Source organism: Xenopus laevis, chromosome 3L (genome assembly GCF_017654675.1).
Source record: "Xenopus laevis strain J_2021 chromosome 3L, Xenopus_laevis_v10.1, whole genome shotgun sequence".
Lineage (NCBI taxonomy): Eukaryota > Metazoa > Chordata > Amphibia > Anura > Pipidae > Xenopus > Xenopus laevis.
In genome coordinates this window covers 14,996,412-15,014,901 of record NC_054375.1, presented here as the reverse complement: position 1 = coordinate 15,014,901, position 18,490 = coordinate 14,996,412, and the positions used below count along the sequence as shown (strand labels likewise).

Genomic DNA, 18,490 nt, shown 5'->3' with positions numbered 1-18,490 from the left:
GATTTCACAAACATTTTGTACCCTAGCAACCAGTTATTAGTTTGAATGATAGACTGGAAGATCAATAGAAGAGGGGCTAAATGGAAAGATAATGAATAAAAAGTAACAATAACATTATAGCCTTACAGAGCTACCCTATAATATCCATAAAGATGGCATTACACAGTTATATTCCCTTCTGATTTTTTCCTACATGTGTTTGGGAAAATTGCCAGGGTACAATTGAAGCACAGCACCCAGGGTTGGACTGGACTGGCAGGACACTGGGAAAAAACCTGATGGGCCCCGGCCCTCAGGGGCCCTACCAACACAGATCCGATGCTCGTCCGCCATTTTTCTCCACTGCCCTCCAGCCCCCGATTGTGGTAAGTGTAAGGTGCATGTGGGGGGGGGAGAAGAGGATGGTGAAAGGAGAATGGGCAGGCAGCAGGGGCCTCAGAACGCGTGTGGGGCCCCTGATGCAGTAGCTACTGCAGCACCTGTAGTTATATCCCTGCCCAGTTTCTCCATCCTTATTGAACAATCAATGGGGTTAAGTACAAATACAGGTAGCAGAACGACAAGTAGGAAGGACATCGGTATTAAAGACACATTTCTCCATTTAACCATAAGACAGTTGTGTAACTATAGATGAAGCCAATCCTGTTTGGGGGCATAGGAGGTATAGGGGTCCCAGTGGGGGACTGACTGATATGCAGTTTCAATATAGGTGTATGAAATATGTTTAAGGTGGTGCTAAAATGACTTTAAGTCATGCCACAGCCAGTAGGTAATTTGGAAGTAACCAAACTCATAACAAAAATGACAATACTTTCAATGAATACGTTATTAAAATAACACATATATTTATTACATTACCATGTATTAGAAAGGACAAATGAATCATGCCATAACATATATTTGCTTTTTGATGGAGAACTGACAGTTACAGAGATACCTCCATCTTTCATAACAGATGACTCTATAATTAGTGTCATGATAATAAACAAGAGAGATGCTATTATAACAAAATAAGGAAAAAAAACACAGTTTATCAACGTTTTTTGATAGGAGTTGCATATACGGCATCAATCGTATAGATGTTATCCTCTGCTTGGGTCTGCCAACTCTACATATCTCTGTTGCTGGCCTGTGCGGTGCTGTTGGAAATGATTAATCAGATAATATTTAAAAAATTAACACTAATTTCCATTGATTCACGCGCTGTCCCATCACAGAACAGAGCCTTAGAAGTTCTGCCATGGAAGCAACATCATAGATCGGCCCAAAATCAAAAGGCCAGTAATCTAGTACCAGTCCTGAAGTGAGCAATCTGACGCATCTTCAGCTCTACTGTTATTCTTGCCCTGTGACTATGGCGGAATACAAACTCCTATACTAGTGATTATCATACCTTTTAAGTTCAAGGTCCAACCTTTGATCATTGGCATACCAGCCATTCCGCCATAGTTACAAGAATATCTATGGCAGAATTTTTTTTATCCTAAATCTCACCCTAAGTGACCTTTAAGATGAGCTTTGAGGTGAGCAAAGAGACATACTGTACACCCCAATTATTAGTCTTAATGACCTTCGGGCTGAACTTAACCCTGCCAAAGTTCTAGGCTCAACTAGAAGGGCCTACCCCATAGTTTGGGAGCCCATGCGGGGTCAGACTGGGCCGGCAGAACACAGCAAAAAAAAAAAAAAGTGGCCCACCAGAACCACTACCCACCAGAGACCATAGGAGCTGCTTGTTGACTTCTCCCACTGACCCCAATTGTACCCACCAACAGTGATCAATAACAGTAGCTCCGGAGCAACATGTTGCCCCGCAACATTTTTGCACTTTTGCCAAAATAATATAAGTGCAAGTTATACACTAAATGGCAGTGAGTTGGGAGTTTCCTTTAATGAGAAGGATCTAGGGGCTTTTGTAGATAACAAGTTGTCTAATTCTGGGCAGTGTCATTATGTGGCTACTAAAGCAAATAAAGTTTTGTCTTGTATAAAAAAGGGCATTAACTCAAGAGATGAAAACATAATTCTGCCTCTTTATAGGTCCCTGGTAAGGCCTCATCTGGAGTATGCAGTGCAGTTTTGGACACCAGTCCTTAAGAGGGATATAAATGAGCTGGAGAGAGTGCAGAGACTAAGTGCAACTAAATTGGTTAGAGGGTTGGAGGACTTAAATTATGAGGGTAGACTGTCAAGGTTGGAGTTGTTTTCTCTGGAAAAAAGGTGCTTGCGAGCGGACACGATTACACTTACATTAGTACATTAGAGGACATTATAGACAAATAGCAGGGGACCTTTTTGCCCATAAAGTGGATCACCGTACCAGAGGCCACCCCTTTAGACTAGAAGAAAAGAACTTTCATTTGAAGCAACGTAGAGGGTTCTTCACAGTCAGGACAGTGAGGTTGTGGAATGCACTGCCGGGTGATGTTGTGATGGCTGATTCAGTTAATGCCTTTAAGAATGGCTTGGATGATTTTTTGGACAGACATAATATCAAAGGCTATTGTGATACTAAGCTCTATAGTTAGTATAGGTATCGGTATATAGAATTTAATTAAAAGTAGAGAGGGGTGTGTGTATAGATGCTGGGTTTTCATTTGGAAGGGTTGAACTTGATGGACTTTGTCTTTTTTCAACCCAATTTAACTATGTAACTATGCAACTATGTAACCCCTTGGATGTTGCATTCAGTGGCTTCAAAGCAGGTGCTTATTTTTGAATTCCAGGCTTGGAGAAAAACTTTTGGTTGCATAAAAACCAGTTGTGTTGCTAAATAAAGCCTCCTGTAGGCTGCCAGTTCCCATAGGGGCTACCAAATAGCCAATCACAGTCCTTCGTTGGTATCCTCTGGAACTTTTTTCATGCTAATGTTGCTCTCCAACCCTTCTTACATTTGAATGTGGCTCACGGGTAAAAAAGGTTGTGAATCCATGCTACCCATTGTAAGAAAAGACAATGTAAGCTGAGGGGGCTGGCACAGGGGGTTGCAGCTGTAGTGGGGGTCCCAGACAATAGATGTCTTTATACATGTGCCTTTTAACTCCAAAAATATGTCTTTATATGTAATCATGTTCCTAAAGTCACCCTGTGATCATGCTATAATCATCCCATGAGAAAACAAGGTTCCAAAGTCTTGAGGGGCCTTTAAGTACATTTCAGGACACAGCACATTTCATTATATAGAACCGATCTCATCGAAATCATACTGTTTTATAATGTATTTTACCTGAGAACTTTAGTCTTCAGCTTTTCATAGTACTTATCTACAAAAATCAAGTTTAAGAAAAATGTTTTAGGCTTTTATGTTGTTAAGGTTATAGATAAGGTTTAGGGTTAAAGAATAAGGGACCAAGGACAACTTTCATCTGCAGATGTTATACTATAGTGGCCAGTGTCAGACTGGGACACCAGGGGCCCACCCAAAAACCCTTAGACCAAGGGCCCACTCTAAGTATTATTTTTCTTCCTCTCCTCACTCAACCTCTATTCTCCTAGTCTCTTTTCTTTACATACTATAATCTATTACTCCATCTATCTTTATTCTCATGGAAATAGTGAATGGCTATGAAATACGCCAAATGTTTAGAAGCAGGAGGGCCCACTGACACCTGGGCCCACCGGGAGTTTTCCTGGTATCCCCGTTGGCCAGTCCAACACTGATGGTGGCCATGTAGTGCTATGAGCAAAGATTGGCCCAGTCCAGTAAATCATGGCAGCCAAACAAATATTTTCTAATATTATTCTAAAAGGCTTGACTAGTGAAAGCTGCTATGGGATACTGGTCTGGGGCCATTCTCATGTGTCACATGTCCCATCCAAACTGATCTTCTCCAGGTTATGAAAGAAAGATTAAAAAGTAAAAGGCCAACTTACATTTGTAGAGAAACCCAGCCAGGCACAGAAATAGGAAGAGCAGAAGAACCACACAAACAATTACATGCGGAAAATAATATGAGTTGATATTCTATAATGGAAGAGAAATGCAAACAATTCAGTAGTCAGTCACTACAGTGCATTGATGGTGCAGCCTTTATCAGCTGCATGATGTAAGATGGGCCCCAGATGTGGTATAACTAACAGTTTTGGGGCCAATGCCTCCTAAATATAGGGGAATATTGTCTGTTTTGCAGCCGATATGAAAATTGTACGATTATCTGGACCCCTAGTCTCCCCTATACTCCTAGTCCCTCAGCAGTCATTGAGAAATATACAAGAAGTTTTACCACTGGTGAAGCAGTTTGAATATCTGTGATTGACAGCTGAGTAGAAGCTGAAAGAAGAAAATAAGTAAATGATTAAATAATAGAACACTTAAAAATTATATTCAAAGAATAAGATACCAGGAGAACCTTTCCACTCTGCAGAACATTAATTAATGGGAATATGATGGTATTAGAGCCAGGGATGCACCATATTTCATGTTTTGTCCATCTCTTGTGGGAGGTAGGGTTGATTACAGGGCAAAATGTGAAAAAATGAACTATCTGCTAAGCTTTAGGGAATATTGATTTACATAAAACTTAATTTAACAGAGACCAATCTTGCAGTCAATGGACCAGATTCAATTCAGTTAGAAAAAGGTTTATCACGTGAAAAGTCACGGACCATATTCAGTTTGAGATGCAATTCAGAAAAACGTATCTCCTGGTTTATCACGTGAAAGCTCCATTGAAGTCTATGAGGAAAAAACGAACTGAATTTGGAGAAAAGTCTTTTCTCATCGAATTGAAACTCTTGAATATGCGTTTTCACGTGATACACCATGAGATAACTTTTTCTCACTGAATTGAATTGGGCCCATTACATGTGAATGTAAAGAACTTTAGGGCATTTCCAAAGAAGACCAGTGACTGTGGCTTTTGGCTAATAGACTTGGCCATATGACTGATACACGCAAAGGCTGCTATTCTGTACTTTGGGAACATGTGGCCCATGATGGTAACTTTTTGCCACTTCCTGCTCCTGCTTTCACTTGTTTCCTTCCCAGTTCTCTTTGTACTCAAGGATAATAAAGGGATACTGTGTACAAGTCAGAACAACCTCATAGAATCTTTTCTCCTTTATCAGGGTGCAGGTTCCCCGGTGACCACTTGCCACTGGCAAGAATTCAATTGGAACAGCACAGCTTAATTTTGTTATTTAGTTACATTGAGTAGGAGAAACAACAGCCTGTCAGAAAGCAATTCCATAGTGCAGCACTGACTCTTTTTTTGAAAGTACATGACCAGACAAAATGACCTGAGATTACACAGCAATATTACAACTAAAAAAATACACTTGCTGGTTCAGGAATTACATTTTATATTGTATGAGTGAATTATTTGCAGTGTAAACAAGTGTCATTTAGCAATAACAAAAATCATGACAGAATCCCTTTAACTGTTAAAAATTGTGATTGCCCCCAACAAACATTTATATACATTTATATTTAGGTGAATGACATAAAATCCTCCTTCATGTGGAGCAGTTGGGATATTATCCATTATTTGCCCCCTTGCAGGCCACACCTTACTTTGTTTTTCTTACTCCTATAAAGGTAGTTCTAACTCATTCTTTCATTAAGTGCCATTGTCTCCAAGTCTCTTCCATTATCTTTGTTATCACCTTTTGTAGCTTTCCTGATATATATACTGCCCTGCTGCGAGAGTCAATTAGTTCAAAGTAAGGTTTATCTGCAGGTTAGAGTTCATTGAAGAACGTATAATATCAATCCCAATTAAGGTATAGTCAGCTGGGCCAGACATAAAGCCTTAAAAGCCCTGTCGACTAAAAGCTAACCAGTTCAGATAATGTTAACGATAGTCACCGGCTAAAACATAGCTTTTAATAAATATATTAAAACCATAATACACACCACCAAAAAACTAAGTCAAAACAACAAGACTCCCTTGTAACAGTGAGGAAGTCCGGGAAAAGTGTCCCTAAAACCATATTAAAAACCAGGCTATAGGTAGAACGGTGTATAGCACAATTGCAACTGTCTTAATTGACAGCGTGCTACTTGCAAGCAGTTAAAGTAATGGATGCCAGTCGCAATCCCAGAACCCTCCCTTCCAAAAGTTCCCCAGGCCAATTTTTCCTACCTAGCTACGTGGGGAGCAAGTGGGAGCTAATCGCCCACCGTCCACCTATGCCACAAGCCCGACGCGTTTCGCCGTTTGCGCGGCTTCCTCAGGGGCATAAGTGCCGGGTGTGTGCCAAAATGCAGTTTAAATAGGCGATTCTAGCCGTCCGTCTGACAGGGCGCTCCCGAATGACGTCACTTCCGGTTGCGCCTGCCGAGAGTACTCTCAGGCGCTTCAATGTGTCCTATGCGCATGCGCTGCCCACACTTGGCTTCTCAATATGTCCATTGCGCATGCGCTGCCCATACTTGGCTCCTCATACGTATTTTCAATTCCGGATGCGCAAATAATATAGTCCATCAGGCGCTTCACTCTGTTATATGAGCATGCGCTGTTATAAAAATAATAAATGATCAATGGATGGTGCGCATGCCATAAATTCAAGTATGTCAAATTGTCTGAACTATTCCCATTATCCTTAATGATCAGTATGATTTGCGCCTAGTATTCATGCTCTCATATCCTGCGCATATATACCCTATATCATCCTCGTTGCTATGGTGTATAGCGTTGGTAACCAGTTGCTATGGTGTATAGCGTTAGCAACCAGTTCAAGGTATAGTCTGATTCTCTGCAGGGAAGAGCAAAAGCCCCATATTTTGAGACACTTATACTCTGGGTAATGGCGAGCTAGAGATCGCTACACAACTACACTGTTTTATACAAACATTACATATAAATAGTTTCCTCATTTGATTCTTAGTGTGTTATTTGTATGAAAAGAAAAAATTTTTTTGCAATTATAAAAATGGAGAGAAAGTGAAGCCCTCATTAAGGCCATGCGGTACTCTGGTATTCAACCAATAAATCCATTGAGCTTCGCGCTGTAGTAATTTCCTGTCAATGTCGCCGACCCGCATTGTAGGTTTGATGTGATCAACTGCTGTGAATCTTAACATCTCAGTATTGCCATTGTGTATTTCATTAATGTGTCTTGCTACCGATGTATTTCTCCTGTGCTTAACATCTCCCACATGCTCAAGGATCCTTCTCCTAAATTCCCGTTTTGTTTAGCCCACATAGCGTTTTTAATATGGTTTTAGGGACACTTTTCCCGGACTTCCTCACTGTTACAAGGGAGTCTTGTTGTTTTGACTTAGTTTTTTGGTGGTGTGTATTATGGTTTTAATATATTTATTAAAAGCTATGTTTTAGCCGGTGACTATAGTTAACATTATCTGAACTGGTTAGCTTTTAGTCGACAGGGCTTTTAAGGCTTTATGTCTGGCCCAGCTGACTATACCTTAATTGGGATAGCTTTCCTGATATGTCATAATCTCCTTACAAAAAAACCAAGCAGTAGGCATGACCCACTACCCTAAAGCAAATAGCCTAATTAAGTTCTTCTAAAATGATGAGGCTGTTGCCCTGTAGGGTGGCCTGGACCATTGCATGAGGGAGCCCAACATTAAAATCAGTTAGGGGGAAATTTGGGGAGGATGCCATGTTGTTCCTCTAAACATTCCTGGAAGTCTAGCTTCAAGGTCAATAGATATTTTGGGGGAAATGGCTGAATGGCTGACAGCAACATTTTTTTTATATCTATAGCCTTGTCCTTCTCTTTAGTGGAGAAACCCCTTCACTAAGATCCGAAGTTGTGCCAGCGTTAGCTTCGCCAAACTTTGCCGCACTTTGCCAGGCGTAGTTTCACCAGCGCTACGTAAATTCACTAAAATGTGAAGTTGCGTTCAGGGAGGCGAACAGTAGCGAAGCTGAGCTAGCGTTAATTCGTCAAGCAAAGCGAAGTTACGCTAGCGATGCCTAATTTGCATACGGCGCCAAGTTAAAGTACAATAGACGTATATGTAGCACCAAATACATTACACTACACAAGCCTGGGAAAGCATCATAAAATAAAATAGAGTTGTTATTTTGCCCTATACATGTGCCCACTGTATAGTTTAGATGCCATATGTTAGGAAATGTAGGGGGGAAAGAGGACACCCCCAAAAAAATTCGATCTTTTTCAGCCTATCGCCCTTAAAAAAGGAAATGACGCCAGCGTTTTTTGGGACTTAGAAAAAATGTCAACTTTTTTTGAAGCAATCCCTATCTACTCTATTGCACTTCGCCTGGTCTGAGGTGGCGAAGGAAAGTCTGGCGCAAGAGGTAACGTTCAGTAAAATGCGCAAGTTAGTGAATTAGCATAGTTACGTCCCATTGTCATAGCACAACTTCGCCTGGCGTAAGGGTGCAAAGTAGCTCTAGAGTAGGTCCACTTTGCTAGCGAATTGACGCCGAATTATCGGCGAAGTAACGAAATGACGTCACGCTAGCGTTAGACACTTCACGCTTTAGTGAATTTCCCCCAAACTTTCTTATAGGTGTTTGGGATTCTGACTGGAACTCTGTCTTACCTTTAGCTGGATTTAAGCTGGGTTCAGTAAAAGATGCTGAGCTATGTGGTACTGCTAATAAAAATAAATAAACATGATAAATTGTATGGCAAGGAGCAAGTAAATTGTTAGTTAAAACATTTTAATAATAAGTATAAGTAACAATACAAATTACAGCAGAATGGGCAGGGCTCAGGCCACGAACAGGAAACAGAGCACAGGGAAAGTATTAAATGTAAGTATTTTGCTAAAAGGGAACATGAATTATTCACTGCTTATGGACTATTTGTGTTAAATATAATAATTTGACTATGGGCATATTTCCCTTTTTTATTTTAGCTGCAGAAGATATGGAGGGTCCATGGAGCTAACATGACCCAGTGAAAATGGGGATCATTTAAATGGCACAAAACTTAACCCAAATTTGTTGCACTACAACCCCCAGCACAACGCCCTCATTCGGGATTTGCATGAATTCCAGGCTTTTTTGCAGGATTCTTAAGGTGGTCATACATGGGCAGATAAAAGCTGCAAACAGACCGAGTCGGCAGCTTATTGGCCCGTGTATGGGGCCCCCGACGGTCTTCCCCGATCGAGATCTTGCCGAAAGTCGGCCATATCTAGATCGGATGGGACTAAAAATCCCGTCGGATCACGGCCGCATCGTTGATGCAGTCCCGCGATCCGACCGCCCATAAAGCCACCGTTAGGATCTGATCATTGGGCCCTAGAGCCCACGATCAGATCAGCCCGATATTGCCCACCTCAAGGTGGGCATATCAGGGAGAGATCCGCTTATTTGCCGACATCACCAAACGAGCGGATCTCTCCGTGTATGGCCACCTTATTTCCCTTGAAACCAAGCACCTGATTGAACTGAACTGAAAAACACTTGATTGCGTGAATAAATCACCTGATTTTGCCATTTCCCCCCTTGAATTATGCTCAATTGCATATGAAAATTAGGAATTACATTCAGTCATTCATGGAAAACATTTTGGTGCTTCTCTACAGCCTACTGATAGGGCCAGAGCCAGCTATTACTGACAGAGTTGGCAGCTTATTGACCATCTGGATATCACTTATTGTATCTGGGTACAAAGCAATGTCACCCTCTACCAAAATAAGTCTAGTCATCAATCAGGAAGGTTGAACAATACAACCAGATCTCACCTCCTCCCCCAACAGGCCGAGACAGTTATTCAGTTGTTGGTTCAGATGAAACAGATTTGGTTCACCACTTGGGGAGCCAAATCAGGAAAATAGGGTAATACAAATAAAAACAGACAAATGAATATAAATCCCAGCAGATTAGAGCTGAGCCTCACCTTCACTGGTTGTGGAGATGGCAGGTGTAGAGTTAACTGTTTTCCCTAAAAAAATGCAAGACACACAAATTAAAGAATATATAATTGTACAATATTATGAAAAAAGTCAAAGTAAAGTGCCACACTCACACTAATCCGCTGTTTGGAGCGTCGGGTGCACGCTGTACAGGTTCAATCCACATGAAAATAATAACTGCAGCAGCACTCCGATTATTATTGATTAAACTTTTATTCGTGCCACTAACATGCAATGTTTTGGGCTATACTAGCTCTTTATCAAGCTTGTTAAAGGGCTGGTATAGCCCGAAACGTTGCTGTGTTAGTGGCACGAATAAAAGTTTAATCAATGATCGGAGTGCTGCTGCAGTTATTATTTTCATGTACAATATTATGAGTTCCCATTTAAAAATGCAACACTACTAATAATAGCATGTAACTGAGAACTTCGCAGTAGGTCAGGAATCAAATAATAATAATTTAAAGGGGATTTTTTTTACCGGTTTTGATGCTTTAATAGCCGTTACCTTGCCTGTCAATGTATTCTCCCACAATCTGCTCAGTTCACTTGTACAGAAAACCTTCACGCCAGCGGTCGTCTCTTCTGCCTGACCTGCCCACCCACCAATTAAAAAAACAGTAGGTGTTCTCCATTGCGATCTCCTTGTGCTCGCTCGCTGGAGGCATGTGCACACGTTGACCTGGCATATTTAAAAATAACCACCTACTGTTTTTTCTATTGGTGGGTGGGCAGGTCAGGCAGAAGAGAGAAGAAGCCGCTGCCCATGAAGGTTTTCTGCACAAGTGAACTGAGCGGAATGTGGGAGAATACATTGACAGGCAAGGTAACCGCTATAAGAGCATCAAAACCGGTAAAAAAATGCATTGCAATTACAAATCACATTATAATCATTCCCCAAAGCCTAGGAAAGATAATAGATTTCGACCATAGATCCCCTTTAAAGGTGAATATATTCAGGAACATGATGGGAGCACAGAAGGCAAAGAGAAGCGTAAGAAAGGTGAAAAGAGAAAGGAGAAGATACAGGGGGTTGGCATACCTCCCAACTGTCCTGTTTTTAGAGGGACAGTCCCTCTTTTGACAGCTCAATCCACAGTCCCTCATTTTTACTGAAAAGTCCAGTTTTTCCCTGCACTGAACAGCCAGAAAAAGAAAAAAAGTTTCTAACTTAATTGGCTTTTGGCAAGGAGCCCAGAACAGCCACAGCTGCAGATAAGATACTTTTGTAACAATTTCAAAATAAGCAAATAACTAATTGTAACAATATAAGATAACAGGTCCCTTAGGAGAAGTTAGACTCACAGCTTAAAGGGCAATTCGCCTTCATTAGCAAAACTGTAATAACCGGAAAAAACACAGAAATATGTTCAAACTTTTATAGCCTGCAAAATTTTGTAAAATTAACATGGTAATTAGGGGGTGTGAAACAAAAATGGGCGTGGTTGAAAACATTTCGGAGCAATACCTGAGGCAACTTTTTTGTCCCTCTTTTTATTTCCAAAATGTTGGGAGGTATGGTTTGGTGCTAGGAGAAGAAAGAAGTTATAAAGTGGAGGGAAAATATAGAGGAAGCAGACGCAGGGTCCTGGACTGTGAGGTCTGCTTCCTCTATAGCTAATAAAAAAAACTCCTCCCCAGCCGCTCTCTTACCTGCGGCGAGAAAGAGGGACACAAGTCAGGTGGTTGTGGGTGGAGTTGGTGGGGCAGAGGGGGGACAGGAAGTTGGCGGGAGGTTTGGGATTGGAGTGCAGGGGTCCGGTGCACTCTTGTTACGCCACTGGGAACAGAAGGAGAGGGGAAGAAAAAAGCTGAAATGTGCAAAAGAGGAAGGAAAGAAGAGTAAAAAAGGAATAAGAGATAAAAAGAACTGGAAGAGAACAGAAGGGAATAAGTTGAAAGGAGAAAATAGAATATAGTAGAACACAAAAGTGCGTGGAAGGGGAGTGAAGGGAAATACAACAATAACTAGATGGTGTCGTTTCTGAAGAAACCACAAGATGTTGGCTTTGAAATGCAAGAGGTGTTGGGGCCAGTCGCCCCTGGTGCATAGAGAGTACACAAAGTTTGTAGAATCTGGTTTAAAACTGTGAAAATTGAAGCAGATCAAATTGTACCATTAAAATCAATCCAAAAACCTGACTGTTTTTGGCCCCACCCACTTTTAAAATTTGAATCCCAGTCCCCCTGTGACCGACTGTGCCAAGTTTGATGTCCCTGCCATTAACTGTGAAAGAATGGCAGCAACTTATATATTGACATTGATTAGCAATAGGTAACATTTTATTGGCTGTTTTAAGCTCCACCCAGTTTTCTGAATTTTAACCCCAGTCACCCAGTCATGGTATGTACCAAGTTTGGGGCCCTCTGGCTTTAAAACTGTAAGAATGGCAGTATTTGAAACTTTTACATTGAAGTCAATAGGTAAAATCTGATTGGCTGTTATTGGTTCCGCCCAATTTTCCTACATTTTGACCACAGTCACCCAGTGAGTAATTGTGCTGAGTTTGGGACACTTGGCATGGACGCCGTAATAATAGCAGCAATTTGGCGTTTTTCATTAAGGTCAATGGCTGAAATCCGATTGCCTGTTGTTGCCCCGCCCCCTTTTTTTCCTAATTCTGAACCAGAGTCACCAAGTGACTAACACTTTAAGGTTTCCGAATCATGACATTTAACATGTAAAAATGGCAGCAATTTTATGTTTTTCTATTGAAAATCAATGAATGACATTTGATTGGTTGTTGGTGGCTCCACCCACTTTTCCTAACTTTGAAGTGCAAACACCCAGTGACCACATTTGTGATATTCGAGGTCCATGACATCAATAACGTGCAAATGGCAGCAATTTTAATTTTTCCCATTTAAATCATCAAAGAAATCTGATTGGTTGTTTTTGGCTCCACCCACTTTTCCAGATTTTGATCCTGGTCCTCCAGTGACCAACTGTGCTAAGTTTGAGGACCCTCCCATGAACAATCTAAGAGCGGTGACAGTTTTAACTTTTCCCATTGAAACAAATGGCTAATATTTGATTGGCTGTGGTAGACTCCACCCACTTTTCAAAATTTTAACCCCAGTGACCCATGTAGCCAAGTTTTGGGTCTCTGGCTTTAACACTGTGGGAATGACAGTGTTTGACATTTTCTCATTGAAGTCAATAGGGGAAATCTGATTGGCTGTTTGTTGCTCCACCCACTTTTTGGAGTCCCCAAAATGTGACAGAACTTTTCAGGTTGACCCCATGACTAAGTGACCCAAGTTTGGTGAGTGTAACTTTAATTCTGTACGAGTGGCAAAAGTTTCAAATTTTCCAATGAAAGTCTATGGGAAAAAATGGGGTCTTTGGGGGGGCCGCCACAGGGCCATGGAGGGTGGGATTGCTTAACAGAGCACAAGCAACCTATTCGGGTATCAGCCGAACAAGTGTGCAAAGTTTCATAATTGTACTCCTAAAACTCTGGGAGGAGTAGCGTTTAGAAAATTGCTAAAAATTAATTGGCTGTTGGTAGCTCCGCCCACTTTGGGGTGCCCCCCCAAAATACATATTTTTATTCGGGGTGGCACCAACAATATGCGGTCCGAGTTTGGGGAGTGTCGCTTCAAAACTGTACGAGCGGCAGCGATTTGAAAATTTTCCCTGTCAAAGTCAATACGAAAAAAGGCGTCTTCGGTGGTCCGCCGCACGGGCACAGTGGGTGGGATCGCTTACTAAAGCACAAGCAACGTACTTTTCTATAAGGCAAATAGGTGTGGAAAGTTTGGCGCTTGTACCCCTAAAACTGTAGGAGGAGTAGTGTTTAGAAAATGGGGGGCGCTAATAAGAATAAGAACGAGCTGAACTAGTAGATCAAGATGCTGGCTTCTTCAAAGCCAACATAATAATAAGAATAAGAATAATAATAAGAATAAGAACGAGCTGAACTAGTAGATCAAAATGTTGGCTTTTTCAAAGCCAACATAATAAATGAAGTGAACGAGACAGAAAGGTAAACAGGAAAAGGCAGGGAAAGTAGTGTCATATGGTAACCAGACTATGGACCTCGTAATGCAGGGAGACACCCGAGAGTGGGCCAGAGACACTTGCATGGTAGTGAGACAGATCCAGAGGGAGGTGGAAGCATGTTAAACACACACCTACATACATTCAGCTTTTCATATTCCTTTCATTTTACATTTAAAGGGGCAGTTCACCTATTTCAGACAATACTATCCTTAAAAAAATGCAGTTGGTCATCCTTTTACGGCAGTTTAAAAGTTGAACAAAACAGGGGGACCAACTGTAATTTGTCATATTAAAGCAAGCAGCACTTTCTTTTGCCTACTCCATTTTAATTGTTTTTTAGACTCTCCTTGATTTAAGTGGGAACATGAAAGATGTGATTAATTCATGTTGCCATTGTTCTTTAATTAATGCTTAATTCAATATGATTTTGTGCCTCTTAAATAATAAAGCAAGAGCAGTGTGCAAAGAGCAACATCTTAATGTTTTAGTACAAACATTCGTTTTTCCTTACCCTTTTTAAATATAAAATGTGGCTTATCGCTGAATTAATAAAGTCAATTGGGCAAGTTAACAACCCCCGGTTTTCTGCTGTTTTGCTAACTCTAGTTTAATGAATCAGGTTATTATGTTTTCTGTAAAATCATCTCACAAATCATTATATTACCAAAGATATTACTTCATAGAAAAAATCATGTGATACCATATTAATGACGGAGAGATTAGAGACATTAAATCAAATATGTGATAATGATTATGTTATTTCATATCAGCCTTTGATGAATGATTTCCAAAATGTTCCTGAACCAGCAAATATTCTCACCGATATCATTATCATTCACACGGACTTGTATTTCTATCTTCAGGTCATTGAACAAACCAGGGATCTCCACCCGGCAGCAGTAGGTTCCGGAATCACTGAGGGTCAATTGGGTGATGGTCAGAGACACGTCCCCCTGTGTTATGTTTCCCAATAATCTGTATCTCTCTGTATGGTTCCAGATAACTTTCTTTCCATCACTATCAGTCCAGAGGATCGCATCTAGACATTTGGATTTTGGGCAGTGGCCTCGGCCCCAGCACGTGCTGGTGGCACCTCCAGTAACAGAGTAGGTGCAGGGTAATGTCACTCTCCCCCCGACTAATCCCTTCACATGTTCTGCTCCTACTGTCAAGGCTGCAAAGAGGCAATGAGAACAAAGAAAAATGTTAAAGGGGTGGTTCACCTTTAAGGTAACATTTAGTATGTTATAGAATGGCCAATTCAAAGCAACTTTCAATTGGCATTCATTATTTATTTTTTATAGCTTGCACTAGGCAAAAACATTATGGAAAATGATCTTGGAGTCCTTTTAGATAATAAACTTGGCTGTAGCAAGCAATGCCAGTCAGCAGCATCAAGGGCAAATAAGGTCTTCAGCTATATTAAGGGGCATCGATTCACGGGAGGAGGGGGTCATTTTTCCATTGTATAGAGCACTGGTAAGGCCCCATATAGAAGATGTCGCACAGTTTTGGTCAAACAGGACATTATTGTATTAGAGAGGGTACAGGGAAGGGCAACTAAGCTGGTAAAAGGTAAAATCTTAGCTATGAGGAAAGACTGGCCAGATTGGGGATGTTCACGCTGGAGATCAGGTGCTTAAGGGGTATTATGATAACTGTGTATAAATATATTGGGGGATCATATAATAATCTCTCTAATGCTTTATTTACCAGCAAGGTCACCCATTCCAATTAGAAGAAAAAAGGTGCCAGCTAAATATTGGGAAGGGGTTTGTTACAGTGAGAGTTGTGAAGATGTGGAATTGTCTCCCTGAATCAGTGGTACAGGCTGATACATTAGATAGGTATAAGAAGGGGTTGGATGGTGTTTAGCAAGTGAGGGAATACAGGGATATGGGAGATAGCTCATAGTACAAGTTGATCCAGGGACTGGTCCCATTGCCATTTTGGAGTCAGGAAGGATTTTATTTCCCCTCTGAGGCAAATTGGAGAGGCTTCAAATGTTTTTTTTTTTGCCTTCCTCTGGATCAACTGGCAGTTAGACAGATTAAAAAAAGAGTTAAAAGGTTGAACTTGATGAGCGTGTGTCTTTTTCAACCTAACACTATAATACTATAATTATTTGCCTTTTTCTTCTGGCTCTTTGCAGATTTCAAATCGATGTCGTTGACCACTTCTAAAAACAAATGCTCTGTAATGCTACAAATGTATTATTATTGCTACTTTTTATTATTCATCTTTCAATTCAGGCCTCTCCTATTCATATTCCAGTCTCTTATTAATTTCAGTTCATAGTTGCTAGGGTCATTTGGCCCCTAACAACCAGATAGCTGAAATTGCAAACCGGAGAGGTGCTGATTAAAAAGCTAAATAACTCAAACAAAAATAATAAAAAATGAAAACCAATTGCAAATTGGTATCGATATCGATCGGGGATGCCTGTCGAATGGCCCCACACATGGGGCAATAAACTGCCAACTCGGTCTGTCTGCAGCTTTTATAGGCCCGTGTATGGGGGCCATTAAAATACAGACCATCTATGTGAATGCCCTTCCTTAAAGGGAAGTTTACTTTCAAATACATTTTAAATATGTTGTAGGAAATAATAATATAACACAATGTGTGGAAAAAAAAGGTTTTCTTTTTTGTTTTTTCTTAACTATTTGACTAGTTGGGAACTGCACTGGCTTTCTAGTTGCTGGGGTTTCACTTACCCTAGCAACCAGACAGAATGCAAGATGAATAGGAGAAAGCCTCTATAGAAAGATAAATCAAAAAGTAATAATAACATTAAATATGTAGCCTCACGGAGCAGGCATTCATATAAATAAAACACTAAAAATAAAGGTAAATAGAGGTCAGTTTAAAACATACTAAAAGTTTCACAATGCAGTATTTATTCATCCTTTACAGCTCTGTGATTCCGACTCTTGAAATAATGAAGCAGAAGTCAGTTTTCCTCCAGAAGCTTGTTCATCAGCTTCTGCTTCATTGTGCCAGGAGTCAGAACTAGCAGTGCCGGGAAGGTTTGCATAAAAGTGATTCATCATACACAATAGTAATAAAAAACGGTAAAAGTGCCCTAATTATGTCATTTATTTTTTACTTTAACAAGTATAAACAATAGACTTATAAATGCAATATTTTAATGATAAATTGCACTGAACACATTTACTCTAAAGGTGCTGTGCTTCTACTGGTCCCCTGAACTCATGCTTTCCCATTAGCAGCACAACAAATACAATAGTCACTATAGCCACAGCTGCTGGATGCTGCTATGTGCCAAATGGAATTAAATGTTTTGTGAGACTGCAGCATATCGTTTGCCAAAGACAGTAGGGGGTACAGTATCCCTTATAATACATGAGTGATACTCAGAGTTCCCTGTATAACTCAGCCTTCAGCCTTGTGCCTTTATATTGTCACAGAACTCCTCAGCGACTTCTAATATCCTTATCATTTACAGTAGTGGGTACATTATCCCTTATAATACATGAGTGATACTCAGAGTTCCCTGTATAACTCAGCTTGCAGCCTTGTGCCTTTATATGGTCACAGAACCCCTCAGTGACTTCTAATATCCTTATCATTTACATTAGGGGGTACATTATCCCTTAGAATACATGAGTGATAATCAAGTTCCATGTATAACTCAGCCTGCAGCCTTGTGCCTTTATATGGTCACAGAACCCCTCAGTGACTTCTAATATCCTTATCATTTACAGTAGTGGGCACATTATACCCTAAAATACATGAGTGATACTCAGAGTTCCCTGTATAACTCAGCCTGTAACCTTTAGTCACAACTCTTCAGTGACTTCTAATTTCCTTAAAATTCACAGTTAATGGCACTTTGTCCGCAAGATAAAACCTGTATTTCCTGTGCTACTAACAACCAAAAAACATATAATGATACAAGGCTAGGTCCATCTGTAACACCTAAAGAGGTAATTCAAAGCAAACTTGCCCTTTCAATCAGGTACTTACCTGGAAGAAGAAAGAGAACGGGGCAAATCTTAAGAGAGAGCACAGTCATATCTGGTTGGGTACCCAGCACTGATGTTAATGACTGTTGTATCGTGATCCTGCACGGCAGTAAGTTCTGGCTGTTATGCAATGATCACCTAGAAATTCAACCTAGAAAGCGGGGGAAGGGAAATCCTCTTGTGGTCAGTCAGTCAGTCTTATCAACATATCAGCCCCCCTTTGCCCCCCTCCAAATTCACACAGACCCGCTCAGGTCTCCTAAACAAGCATGAGAAGGGGAAGTTCTGAAATGACTATGTCACCACATGCTGCCTGTGTACTTGTACAAACACACAACTAATGCAAATGCTCTTTTAAGCATTACAGATAAACATGAAATATAATTTTAACTCAGAATAACGAATAGGGTAGTGCAACCAGGGGTCCCTGCGGAGATTCACTGGTGCACAGAAGAGGGGGGCAGATTATGTATAGGAGGTCAAGGTGGCAGCAGCCTACTAAAACATCATGTAAACATTAAATAAACAAAATAAGTTGATTTTGTTTCAGATAAGGATTAATTATATCCAGTGGCGTAGCTACTGGCCCCCCTGTCTGGCCCTCCCCCTATGAATTATGTGCTGGAGTGCTGCTGGCATGTGCACTCTAAAATCTCCCCCTGACAGACTGCCTGTTATAACCGTTATTTT

General features: G+C 40.7%; 1 protein-coding gene across 6 annotated transcripts; it reads right to left on the bottom strand.

Annotated features, from left to right (window-relative positions):
* Positions 1 to 821: 821 nt before the first annotated feature.
* On the bottom strand, positions 822 to 18,070 carry LOC121401382 (hepatitis A virus cellular receptor 1 homolog). Of its 6 annotated transcripts, none has more exons than XM_041585961.1 (8): positions 17,802 to 18,070; positions 14,632 to 14,985; positions 9,790 to 9,834; positions 8,483 to 8,536; positions 4,224 to 4,270; positions 3,874 to 3,964; positions 3,227 to 3,263; positions 822 to 1,139 (listed from the first exon to the last, which is right to left on the bottom strand). In XM_041585961.1, exons 1-8 carry the CDS (start codon positions 17,848 to 17,850, stop codon positions 1,109 to 1,111), a joined length of 708 nt encoding a protein of 235 aa, XP_041441895.1. In that variant the 5' UTR covers positions 17,851 to 18,070; the 3' UTR covers positions 822 to 1,108. The 6 variants fall into 6 exon arrangements, with proteins under 6 accessions (XP_041441895.1, XP_041441896.1, XP_041441898.1 ...); XM_041585962.1 differs by having other exon boundaries at positions 8,483 to 8,533; XM_041585964.1 differs by lacking the exon at positions 3,874 to 3,964.
* Positions 18,071 to 18,490: the final 420 nt, after the last annotated feature.